The following is a 13090-nucleotide window of genomic DNA, read 5'->3' as shown; positions in this document are numbered from 1 at the left end:
TTTATCATGTGTCCTCTACAGTTTAACATGTGTCCTCTCAGGTTCATCATGTGTCCTCTACAGTTTAACATGTGTCCTCTCAGGTTCATCATGTGTCCTCTACAGTTTAACATGTGTCCTCTCAGGTTCATCATGTGTCCTCTACAGTTGAACATGTGTCCTCTACAGTTGAACATGTGTCCTCTTGTGTCTCCTGTGGTTGTCCCTTGTCTGTCCACGTGTTGTCGCTGGTGCGCTGGCTGTGCGCTGCTGAAATGCCCGGATGTTGTTGTAGCTAGCTCCTTCAGTGAATCGGCTAACCGCTGCGACGCTGCTGTTTCTGCCGCATCGGGGACTCTCGACCTTTTCTCCTCCCCGGTTCTCACAGGCTGGGTTTAACGTCGGTAATTCGACATCGGTCATCTATCATGACAGAAGCTGACTGAAGGGCTCGTGAAGTTTAGGTCTTATTGATTCTCCAGCCGGTTTGGCGGGACTAGGTCGGGTTAACAATACGACGAGCTAAAGGCTAAAGCAGCTAGCGCCACAGGCCAGTCTGTTTTTTTTCAGGTAGCTAACACAGCTAGCTTAGCAGCTGTCATGGAAGACAAATCTTTCACTAAAGAACTAGACCAGTGGATCGAACAGCTAAACGAGTGTAAGCAGCTATCGGAAAACCAAGTCCGGACACTCTGCGAGAAGGTAAGTGGGTCACACCGGGCTTCGGTCCGTGTCGGGCGGCCTCGCTCTCAGTGTGGCCTGGATTGCGAAAGCGGCTCCGACTAATTCCTGGAATGAGGTTACGGAAAGGCGGCTATTTTCGCCCCGTTTTCGTTCGGTCATCCTGCCGCTCTCAGTGCTCCACAGCCCCGCGGCCAGAGCCTAATCAACATCCAGGTTCACACCCGATAATTCGGCTTAATGCTCTGGCCAAGCTGCTGATACGTTTACCGGTGGAGACGGTTTATCCGGCGACCGTCGACTCTGAGAGGCCGAAAATTCGCATCTTTCACATTACCAGCAAGTAGTCGGAGCCCATTTTACTGCCCGTTGATTAACACGGAACAGAGCAGGACTGGGCTAATGTCTGAATCTGCGTGTATAACCTCATTTCTGTGTTGTGTGTAGAAACACAGAAATGAGTGGATGCGATGATCCGCGCCTCGTCCTCATCGATTCAACTGTGTTGCATGAATGTGTCGAGTCTCAGGTTTCAGGCGTCACCTCGGGTCTGTTGCAGCAGAAAACAAGTCGTTCTGAAACTGATGTTATCACAACACTGAACCTGAATCACTGAACCTGCACCACAGGGACCGGGACAGACACAGACACAGGGACCGGCACAGAGACAGATATAGGGACAGACACAGGGACCAGCAAAGGGACCGGCACAGACACAGAGACAGGGACAGGGACCAGCACAGACACAGAGACAGATACAGGGACAGACACAGGGACAGAGACAGATACAGGGACCAGCACAGACACAGGGACAGAGACAGAGACAGATACAGGGACCAACACAGGGACAGAGACAGACACAGCGACCAGCACAGACACAGGCACCATCACCGTCCTGAGTGTGGAGGAGAACACTGGAATGATCTGTAATCATATACAATAAGATGAATCCGATCAGATAAATCAGGGTAAAGCAAACACATGGTTCCAAGTCATCTGAGATGGCTGGACATGTATGTAAGTGTGTGTTTGTATACATGTGTATTTCCATGTTTTAATGTATGTAGTATGCAGTGTGTAAACTCACGGAGGACGTCTAACGCACATTTGTGTTACACCTCATACATTTCCATGTTTTTCTGTTGATCAAGTTTAAAACTACAACCTTCACTCAGGAGCAAACACCTGTCTTCACACTTCACAAGAATAATATGGAGAAGTTCACTGAAAAAGATAATTCTCTGATTATTTCTGATTATTTGCTGCAGCTCCACCTGCAAGTGAGTTATATTCTCTGGAGAAATAACAATTAGTTGATATGGTTAAATATTGATCATAAATACTGAGTCATTAGTTCATGACTTTAAACGTCAGTATGATGGAAGATAACTTGACTCCAGCTCTGAAATCAGTCAGAGACGTGTGGTGGTGTCGACAACAGCAACCAAACTGTCTTCATTAGTAATTAATCTGCACATTTTTATGTTTGGTCAATTAAGTCTTTCTGAAATGGAGGGATATTGACTTTGCAGAGTCAAAGGTGATGAAACATGTTGGAACAGAAGCAGATGTGGAATTTGTCTTTTAATTAAAAATTTGAAAGATTTTCCCAGAGGCCTAATCTTAAAAAAATCCTGAAGTGTTTTGTCTTATTTAGTTAATTACTATCAATAAAGTCAGTTGAGTTTCTTCCAATGATGCAGCTGTTGTACAGTTTCATTTGAATCAGCTCTGGCTCTAACTACCATCACATGACAGAAGTGACACATTCACTCATCAGAGCCTGAATACAAGCTGAATTTGTAGTTTTTGCTCTGCTTGTGTTTGAAGGGTTTTATTTGACTTCACGGCTGCTCACCTGATCACCTTAGTTTTACAGGAAAAGTCTTTTAAAAAGATCCATCGTCATATAATGAATCTGTGTCTCTGTCTTCTCTGCAGGCCAAGGAGATCCTGACCAAGGAGTCCAACGTGCAGGAGGTGAGATTTCTCACACACGTCTTGTTATTGACTTTCCCACAGACAAATTGTCCCTTTATAGAGCTTGAAAACTAAACTTAATGGAATTAAAATCTAAGTGATAATAAAGTGGAACAACAGATTTGTTGCGTAGTTTTGTCAAAGTGAATTAAAGGAGAGTTTTGATCATCATCTCCATTATTTATGTATAATTTAAAATAAAAATGAATACAGAAGAACAGAGGTTTTAAACATAGGATAACACCAGGAGGTTTAATCTGTGATTCACATGAGTTCAACTTAAAAATTGAGTTTTATTTTGATGTGTTAAAACAAAATACATCAATAAGAAAACTAGAGAAAGTAACTAAAACGTCAGCAGTTTATATATAAATTAAATGTGTAAACCTGTTCTCAACATGCAAATCAACAGGACGACTCACTGTTCAGCTGCTCTTACAGCAGAAAGGAAAATAGAATATTCACCTCTCCTCGTGACAGTTTCTGTGTTTCTGAAACGACACGTTACTCCTGTTGCTTGTTTAGAGCCTCTGCTGTCTGAACAGTATCACACCTTGTTGACACTGAACGCTGCGTGAGCGTCAAGTGTACACACACACACACACACTTAGAAACACTTAAACACTTAAAAACACCAATTAACAGAAATATCCTCATATGATGAAATTTCCTTGATTCTCGATGCCCAATTCGACACGTGGCAAAAAACAATAAATCCCATTTACTTCAACACATTCCTTTATTAACAGTATTTGATCATGAAGAATAACAGTGTCTCTATAGCCTTCAGGTCATTTTTAACAAGAAAAGACCTTTAACATTATAAAACGGATCAGTGTTGTAATTTATCAGAAAAATGGATCCGTCATTGGACCAGAGAAGCTTCAGTCTGTAGATGTTTCATTTAAAATCTGAAGAAGCTTTGTAGTAGTAAGTTCAGGAGATTTTACCTTCAACAGAAGCTTCATTTCAGTAAGAGAACTGTGAACTGATCAGAGTTCAGTTTAATCAATGTACCCCCCCCCCCCCCTCAGGTGCGATGCCCGGTGACGGTGTGTGGCGATGTCCACGGTCAGTTCCACGACCTGATGGAGCTGTTTAAGATCGGAGGCAAGTCTCCCGACACCAACTACTTGTTCATGGGAGACTACGTCGATAGAGGCTACTACTCCGTGGAGACGGTCACGCTGCTCGTCACGTTAAAGGTAAGCGGCATCGCCGCATTGTCTGTCTGAAACCAGTAGATGATACTTTCAGGGCATCAGATTTATGAAGACTTATTTTTTATTTACAATGGTCTCGAATATTTTTTCTTGCCTTCTCTTGAGTGTGATTATAAGTGTTACTTCCCTTTTTATAAGTGATCGTGCCGATCTCTTAACGAGAAGCAGGCCAGTGCTGCACGAATCTCAACCATCAGACCTTCAGCAAACAAACACTGACAAGTGGTTGATTGAAAGATGTCACTATCTAAATAGAATAGAATGCCTTTATTGTCACTATACACATGTACAATGAGAATTAAAAACCTCTCCAATAACAGTGCAACAGTAAATCACTCAATATTAATAATTCCAATCATGTGTTGGTCTTCACAACTAATTTTCTTTCATATTATTATTGTTTCCTGACCTTTGAAACCTGCAAAGCTCAGATTTTAGCGTTCACTTCTTTGTGGGCTTAAGGATTAATGAAACTTGTCTTCAATTCAAACTGTCAAACAACCTTCATCCAATCCAAACCCCAGAGACTGATGAGGCCCGAGAACCTTTTAAATCAAACATTTCTTTTGAACAGTGTGTAACTCAGCGGGGATTTAGCCTGACGCTCCTGTCGCCACAGAGCAGCCCGAACCACTGCTGGTCTTGTTTCTGAATTTCAAATATTGCAGCAGCACGTTCAGATGTTGATTCTCAGTGGACATTTTGTTTGATCAAGACAGATCTGATCAGCAGGACACTAAACCTGCACCAGTGCATCTAAAAATAATCAGGATTGAATTTGCTCAAACAGAAGAGAACAAACACGCTGGATCTTTGTCAGCTTCAGAATTCAACTTCTGAAAAGTTGATCTTATGAGCAGACGCTACGCTCCCCTTGTTTGGACCTTAAGTTTAGAAGCTTCTGTCGTCAGGGTCTGTGCTGATGGTTTATTGCTTCATAAACATGCTGTGAAAAACACAACGCAGCAATCTGTCAGCCGACAGCACAGATGAGCAGGAAGGCAATAATTCTCCCACACATGTATTTTATCTTTATTATAATCCTGCCAGATCAATAAAGTTGTTCCACACAGTTTGCCCTGTGGATGCACTGCTGTGCACTGTGTTTGCGCCCCCTGGAGTTCAATCTGTATTTTTATAAAGAAACAAATCCCCTGTCTTTTTCATTTCGAGTAATGTTACCGCCTCAGTGTTTGACTTGTTACCACTGCTTGTGTTTATTTGACACATTTCCCTCATGAAGCATCAAAGTCTGCACGTTTGTGTGGAAGGTGCTTTATAATAAAGTGGACTTTCGTACAGGGTCCAGAGTTGATATAAATACGAAGCAGTAGTAGGCACAGCTGTGGCTGAGGGGTAGAGCGGTCAACCCGAAGTTGGGCAGAGCAGCATTATGTTTTTAAAAGTGAATGTATGCGTATTTATAATAAACTAATAAATAAAATACTACACTTCATGTACAATACATATACCTAGTAAATATGAAGCATCAGCACCAGATCAATGGTTATTAAAATAATAATAATCAACATAATTACTGGCTTCAGACTTATTTAATTGTCTGACTGTTTCTGGTCTAAATGTAAATAATTTTCCATCACAGATTTTTAATTGCTTTCTTCTTTTTTGTTCTTCAGGTTCGTTTCCAGGAGCGAATCACCATCCTGCGAGGGAACCACGAGTCGCGGCAGATCACGCAGGTCTACGGCTTCTATGACGAGTGCCTGAGGAAGTATGGCAACGCAAACGTCTGGAAGTACTTCACAGACCTGTTCGACTACCTGCCCCTCACTGCGCTGGTTGACGGACAGGTAATAAATGACAGCGTCATGTTTTTGTTGTTTTGTATTTCCTCTGAGACAGGAAGTTGTAACGGTGTGAGGTCACGGCTTGAATCTTGATTTCTTGTGATTTTGTTTCAGATCTTCTGTCTCCACGGAGGTTTGTCTCCCTCCATAGACACTCTGGATCACATACGAGCTCTGGACCGCCTGCAAGAAGTCCCACATGAGGTACACACACACACACACACACATATACACACACACACACACACAGCCACTGGTTCCCACTGAAAACAGGAAACAGAGTTTTGATAAAGTGCATTTGTTGGGGACTATTTTCATCGGTGGAATAATACACATGTTGGTGCATGCACACATTAAAGACCTCGAGCGTTGGAACATCACTGGGTTTATGTTTTATTCTTCTGTCTTTTATACTAGTTAACAAATATATTAAATAGATATTTTTAAACTGTTTGCAATACATCACTTCATTACGTAGTCCAGTGCCGATCACCTGCCGGCTGGTTCACGTAGAGTAGAAGCAGAATGTTTATTATTGAACGTAAATAACCAAATGCATTAAAAACACTTGTGTAACGTACGTTAGCGGCTCCTGCAGCTCGTCCTTCGACTTGAACTCCTTGTGCTCTTTCATGTGATGGTCCATCAAATGCTTTGAGAGTTGGTGTTTTATTTGACGACACTAGTTTCTCATCTCCAAATTGAAGATGTCACTGTTTTACTTATACATAGCATGAAATATTTCCAAATTGCTGACGTGTTAGCTAGCTCTGGCTAACGCTGCTCTACTGGAACTCCCTTCCTCTTCTTTGCTGCTCTAGAAACAGCAGTTTCCAGGGGCAGCACAGCACAACTTCTGTTCTGGAACAGTGAAGAAGTAATTAGGACTTTAATTCAGTAGGAACATTGCAGTTTACTCTGACTTTAAAGACGCGCCATCAGCACATAGATTCGTGAACTCGCCGGTGTTTGACCGGGCATTTTCAGGACATCTCGCCGTAAAACTGAAGTGTTTCTCTCTCAGGGCCCGATGTGTGACCTGCTGTGGTCGGACCCTGATGATCGCGGTGGGTGGGGCATCTCCCCCCGAGGTGCCGGTTACACCTTTGGACAGGACATCTCTGAAACCTTCAACCACGCCAACGGCCTCACCCTGGTGTCCCGTGCCCATCAGCTGGTCATGGAGGTAACACACACACACACAGACACAGACACACACACACACACACACACACACACACACACCAGACTACAGTCTGACCAAACTCAATAAAAACTTAATAAACTTTTCTGTGACTTTGTGCTTCATGAATTAAATGTCAGTTTCATAAACTTCATTCTCAGGAGACGCGACACACACGCAGGACGCAGTAGTTTGTATTTTTACTGCAGGTCTTTCATTTATTTATTTCTTCTAAAATTGACTCAAGATGGAATTTAACCTTCTTTCTTAAACATTGTTGAAATCCTACAGTCAGATAAAGTCGTCTGTGTGAGACTTAATGTTCCCGCTGTCGAGAACAGATGCAAACACACACACACTCGTATCTGAAGCTCAGCTCTGAGTGTATTTTAGTCAAGTTGGCTCAGGTGCAAGTGGACTGAAGTGTCTCCATGGTAACATGATGGAGGTACGAGGGTGCAGTTCTGCTCCATCACTATTTCTGTAGCAGTTCCCTCGAGTTCATGCGTCTTTCAGATGAGATTCAGCTGCAGGACGATGGAGGATGGATATTTGGTATTTATTGGTTCCAAATTGGTAAATGATTGAAGTATTGAGACACAGCCGATATCTCAAGTCTGTCTTTAGGAGATTTCTTCACATTTTGACCAGTTTTCACTTGGAGTCAAAGATGAACTCATTGGATGTCAAAGGTCACAGCACATCTCTGTACATGTCGGGGGAGGAAAACGACCACAGGACGTTAATTCTGGTTTTCTTTGTCTGTGACGCTCAGGGCTACAACTGGGGTCACGATAAGAACGTGGTGACCATCTTCAGTGCTCCAAACTACTGCTACCGCTGTGGAAACCAGGCGGCCATCATGGAACTGGATGACACTCTGAAATACTCTTTGTAAGTAACTGATTCAGCCGGAGCTGCTTTTATTCAGATTCAAACGCCCGCGTGTTCGCTTCGTTACGAGGCGGTTAAATTAAACATGAGAAGAATTGTCACCACGTTTGAATCCCAAACTTTAATGACCGTCTTTCTGCGTGTTAATCTGTGACCTCGTCAATAACTGAAAACCTTCTGCATCCTCAGCCTTCAGTTTGACCCCGCCCCCCGTCGTGGCGAGCCCCACGTGACCAGACGCACTCCTGACTACTTCCTGTGAATGTCCAAAGCCGTCCCTGTCAATCATCCACGAAGCTCCACCCCCTTCCCTCCACCCCCTCATTTTGGATGGAAAGAAGATATTGATGATGATGATACTGTACCAGGGAGAATAGAAACAAACGATTGGCTGACGAATCCAGATTTTAACAGAGAGAAACGTAACGAGCGGCGCCCTCTACAGTCGTGTCTTCAGTATGCTGTCATTAAAAACAACACGTTCAACGATGATCTACTTTCTTCTTTTGTTTCTTACATGTTTGAAAACGAGATAATAAAACTACCAACGTGGACCAAATGTGCCATATTCTGATCCTTTTACCACATGTTCAACGCGCAGGCTTCTTTTCTTTTCTGTTTGTTCTTCTGTTTGTTTTTGTTGTTTTTTTAGACCAGCACTAAAACCCGACCGACCTGACGTCACCTCCACTCATCACATCTCATGGCATAAACAGTTTGTGCTTTTTTCTGTTGCAAGATCATTTTAAAAAAGGTGGAGGAAAAAAAAAAAAAGAAAAGTTTGCTTCAAGTAGTACAGCGGTGAGTTTTAGCTGTCCAGGCTGCAGCCGGTCGTCATCTCAGCAAGTATATTACTGTAATTTGAATAAAGACAACAGACGTATGAAATAAAATGTCCTATTGACAAACTACTGAACTGCGTCAGTGTCATTCCTTCAGGTTTTGTTGAATTTGTTAAACAGCTAAACATGAGCTGTTTCCAGATATGAACTCTGAAACGTTTGGACATTGAAGTTTGTCTCTTATCTGAAGATGCAGGAGGAAAGTTCTATAACGTTTCAGGAACGTGTCTGGACTTCAGGTCTGAAAGCAATGTGCCCAGAGAACTTGGATGTTGGAGCAGATGTTACATCTTCACATTTGAAATATTCTAAGTCTTTAGAAGGAATTGAAATAAGTTAGTTTTTACTTTGCATCATGTACATATAAACATATTTTGTGTGTAGCTGCTGCTGTCGGGAGACTCTCTCCACATTGTAGATGTGAGTTGTCTCAGTTTCAGTCTTTGGTTCTCTGATGTTTTATCATCAGTCACTAAAATAAAAACCTGAGGCTGGAATCATTTCATCCTGGAACAAACTGGAACAGAGTTGTATTTTAAATGAAATGACACGAGTAAGAGCTGTGAGAACAGAAGTGTCTGATACACAACAACAATCCTCACATGATGGAGTTCAGGCTGGAGGGGAAGCTCGTCCCACACGTGTCCAGAAGGTGGTGCTGTTTGACACTAACAGAGCCAGCAGCTGAACAAAATGGAGGACGTGACAGACACAGGGTTGAATCAGTAAAAGATTGAGTTCAACACGAAGAGTCACCAACAGGCTGCAGCTCGATGATTCTTCATGGGGACATTGTCTCTCAGTTATATTGATTGATCTATAAAGGTATCACCAACATATATATATATATATATATATGTATATATAAATATATATACATATATATATATAAGTACATATATATAAGTATATATAAATATATATATATATATATGTATATATATGGATGGACTACAAACAGATATGTGAATTTTATGAGCAGATCCCACATTGACAGAACTATCGCGAGAGCTTCCGGGAAGCGGTCAACAACAAACCACTTCCGTGTTAGACGCCTAGCAGGAGGCTAACAGGAGGCTAACAGCAGGCTAACAGCATGCTAACAGGAGGCTAACAGGAGGCTAACAGGAGGCTAACAGCAGGCTAACAGGAGGCTAACAGGAGGCTACGTGCAGCTTGTCTCAGGTTGGTGTTTTTATGTTTAATATAATTTTAGTTCCTGAGTTCTGTCTCTGACTGGAAATCACGTCTCGTCTGTTTGTTAGCTTTGTTTAGCTCCTCAGCTTCAGAAGCTAAAAACATTAGCTATATAGATGACCATCACTGACTATATAAAGACACTGACTGTATATAAAGACACTGACTGTATATAAAGATGATCACTGACTGTATATAAAGACACTGACTGTATATAAAGATGATCACTGACTGTATATAAAGACACTGACTGTATATAAAGACACTGACTGTATATAAAGACACTGACTGTATATAAAGACACTGACTGTATATAAAGATGATCACTGACTGTATATAAAGACACTGACTGTATATAAAGACACTGACTGTATATAAAGACACTGACTGTATATAAAGATGATCACTGACTGTATATAAAGATGATCACTGACTGTATATAAAGACACTGACTGTATATAAAGATGATCACTGACTGTATATAAAGACACTGACTGTATATAAAGACACTGACTGTATATAACTCTATTCCACAGTTTGTGCTCTGCACATCAGAGCTGATATCATGAGGATGAAGATGAGGATGAGGATGAAGACGGGGGTTCAGTCTGTCCTCTGACCGCCTGTATGGAGGATGTGGTTCTTCATTATCAGTCTGGATCAGTGGAGGAGCTCAGCTCTCTGTTCCAGAGGACAGAGAAGCTCCTGGATTCTTTCCCCTGTCGTCGTCCTCCGCTCTTCACGCCCTGGTTCCCCTCAGACCACCGCCCCCCCATCAGACCGGCCAAACCAGCTCCTGTCATCACCTGCGCAGGTGATTCACTGGCGTCTGACAGCAGGCCGCACACAACAGGAAAACTACCACAAAAGACTCAAAGACGCCACAATCATCCACCTTCAGAGACGACAGGAAGTCCACCTGAAAAAACAAAAAGAGGAGACGGTGTCTTCTGCATTTCAGAAACTCCGAATCACCTCCTCCCGTCATCACTCTGTCCCAAACCAGAGAGAGGAGTCACGGGACTGTCACCGCAAAAACTGCCACAGGAAGACAAACATGGCGTCACTGTCACAGACGCCATGGTCAAGCGCTCCTGGAGCGTGTTTACGAGGCGAGGCGTCTTTCCACAGAGCTGCCAGTCGCTGTCCAAACAGTTTGACCACATGGTGTCTGTCCACAGGCTCCACCTCCGTCAGAGAGCCAAGTGGGTGATCAGAGGGAGCAACTGTGGGTCGGCCCGGGACATCGAGCAGGTCAGCAGCAAATATCATGAAAAATCAAATCAGAAGAACGAGTATAATCATTAACAGCAGCTCATCATGAATCATTGATCATATTATGAATGATTTCTTCTTTAGATAATCACCTGCAGCAGCTTGTTGATCAGCTGTGAACACACGGTCCAGCCGAGGCTGGTCACAGACAAGTTCATTTATCATTGACCTGATGATGGCGCCAGATGAACAGTTATTTATGTCCATATAGATTTTTACCCAGAAGCCTGTCAGCCTCATGGTGGCGCTAGAATAGAAGTCAGGTGGATTTGTCCCTTGGTGTCCTCTGACCTCTGCATAAAATGTCATGACGGTCAGATGAGCTGTCTCATCGACGCTCTCTGTTACCGCGTCACAACGTTTCTTCAGACGTAAAATCTTTAATTCAACACTTTTGTGTAGTTAGGAAAGTAAAGCATGTCGGGGTGGGAGGAGCCCCGGTCACAACAGGAACTAGATGCTGGAATCTGCCTCAGCAGTTTTCCACGTTGTCACAGCTCCTTGTGTCTGACATCACAGTGTGCGTTTGGTTCAGGTGTGACGATGACTGGGATTCTTCACTGTGTTTTTCTCATCATCTTCAGACCAGACTCAGGAAAAGTTCATCTCAGCAATTTTTATTCTTTCCTGTTATATCTGCTTCTTTGCCTCGCCCTCTTCCTCCCCCCTCCCTGCAGGTATGGCAGACTCTGAGCCGGTGCGTCTGGAGCGGCGAGCTGCCAACGTGCAACGCCAACATCCAGAGGGACCTGACGGAGATCTGGGTGTTCTGCGACGTGCTCTGCTCCGAGCAGGTGGGACGTTTCCTGAAGGATGAGCTGCAGCTGTCAGGAAGGATCGCTCTGTCGGTTCACCAGCGAGGAAACGTCTTCAGTTTGTAGACGAACCAAAGTCGTTTTATTAGACCGGAGACAACAGACTCAGGTTATTACATGTTTACAGGTTTTTAACAGTGAAAACACTTTAATATAACACGATCTATAAAAGTCACGATGTTAACATGGAGCTTGAGGTTCTTCTCCACGTTGGCATGATGATTATTGATCAATCAGAAACCTGCATCAGGTGTTTACACACTCTCCTGGTTGCTACAGGAACGAACTCAACTACAATATCCACTATTTATAACTCTCCAGAAGAGCTCGTCAGATAAAATCCTCACTACGCTTTACTTTTCAAACTGTAACTATGGTTACGCCTGGCGTCCACCTCTCAGGAGTTTCCCTTCATCTCTGACGAAGACGTAGAGTCGATTAGTGTATGAACTCTTCATGTGTTTTATCTTCTGCTTTGAGACGTCTCGATGAAAGACTGACCCTCTGAATTCTCAAAAATAACTTTTAGAATTTACTTGATGAATGAACTGAACTTGAGTTAAAAATCACAAACAGCTGATTGTGTATTTAAATTCACCTGAGAACCTGTTTTGTCGTCACGCTCTGTTGTAAATAAAGGTTTGATATTTGTAATGAAGCGTCTGTGGTGGTGGGGGGGGTACAGTGGTCCATGTGATTCAATTCAATTAAATCCAATTTTATTTATATAGCGCCAGTTCATAATTTACATTATCTCAAGGCACTTTACATTTAAAGGTCAAGACCTTAAAACAATAGTAACATAGAGAAACCCAACAGTTCCCACAATGAGCAAGCACAGGCGACTGTGGAGAGAAAAACTCCCTCATTAACAGGGAGACACCTCTGGAAGAACCAGGCTCAATGTGGGCGGTCATCTGCCTCGACCGGTTGGGGTGAGGAAAGAAAAGTAAGGGGGGAGGAAAGGAGAGATGGGTGGAAAGCGGGGGAGAGAAGAGAGAGATGAGGTGGAGAGAGAGACCGGGAACAATTTGGCACCATCAGTATCAAGGCTGACTATAACAATAACTAAATAAATAATGAAGACAATGGTGATGGTGGTCGTTGTGGTCCTGCAGTCCCGGTGCCGGAGTTATCTGAAACGAGAGAGAGAGAAGAGCCAGAGGGACAATGGGAGGACAAAGTGACACTTTGACATGAGGACATGTCAAAA

The 13090-nt window shown here is 43.0% G+C and overlaps 2 protein-coding genes across 2 annotated transcripts; both read left to right on the top strand.

The window, feature by feature from the left end:
• Window positions 1-211: 211 nt before the first annotated feature.
• Window positions 212-8659, top strand: LOC138407374 (serine/threonine-protein phosphatase 2A catalytic subunit beta isoform). The gene is made up of 8 exons (XM_069522921.1): window positions 212-681; window positions 2602-2640; window positions 3675-3845; window positions 5501-5674; window positions 5786-5875; window positions 6696-6857; window positions 7630-7748; window positions 7938-8659. The coding sequence occupies exons 1-8, from the start codon at window positions 580-582 to the stop codon at window positions 8008-8010; spliced, it is 930 nt and encodes a 309-aa protein (XP_069379022.1). The 5' UTR covers window positions 212-579; the 3' UTR covers window positions 8011-8659.
• A 943-nt stretch (window positions 8660-9602) lies between these two features.
• shld3 (shieldin complex subunit 3) lies at window positions 9603-12531 on the top strand. The gene is made up of 3 exons (XM_069522922.1): window positions 9603-9775; window positions 10324-11041; window positions 11740-12531. The coding sequence occupies exons 2-3, from the start codon at window positions 10415-10417 to the stop codon at window positions 11941-11943; spliced, it is 831 nt and encodes a 276-aa protein (XP_069379023.1). The 5' UTR covers window positions 9603-9775; window positions 10324-10414; the 3' UTR covers window positions 11944-12531.
• Window positions 12532-13090: the final 559 nt, after the last annotated feature.

This window comes from Paralichthys olivaceus, chromosome 4 (genome assembly GCF_024713975.1).
Source record: "Paralichthys olivaceus isolate ysfri-2021 chromosome 4, ASM2471397v2, whole genome shotgun sequence".
Taxonomy (NCBI): domain Eukaryota; kingdom Metazoa; phylum Chordata; class Actinopteri; order Pleuronectiformes; family Paralichthyidae; genus Paralichthys; species Paralichthys olivaceus.
Note: the sequence above shows the minus strand (reverse complement) of the source record. Positions and strands in the feature narration are given on the sequence as shown.

What these genes read in the sequence shown, in the direction of transcription:
- shld3 (XM_069522922.1), top strand. Translation starts at nt 10,415, where the DNA reads ATGGAGGATGTGGTTCTTCATTATCAGTCTGGATCAGTGGAGGAGCTC. An exon ending in CGGCCCGGGACATCGAGCAG is followed by an intron (nt 11,042 to 11,739) that starts GTCAGCAGCAAA and finishes CCCTCCCTGCAG; the next exon opens with GTATGGCAGACTCTGAGCCG.
- LOC138407374 (XM_069522921.1), top strand. Translation starts at nt 580, where the DNA reads ATGGAAGACAAATCTTTCACTAAAGAACTAGACCAGTGGATCGAACAG. An exon ending in AGGAGTCCAACGTGCAGGAG is followed by an intron (nt 2,641 to 3,674) that starts GTGAGATTTCTC and finishes CCCCCCCCTCAG; the next exon opens with GTGCGATGCCCGGTGACGGT. An exon ending in TGCAAGAAGTCCCACATGAG is followed by an intron (nt 5,876 to 6,695) that starts GTACACACACAC and finishes TTTCTCTCTCAG; the next exon opens with GGCCCGATGTGTGACCTGCT.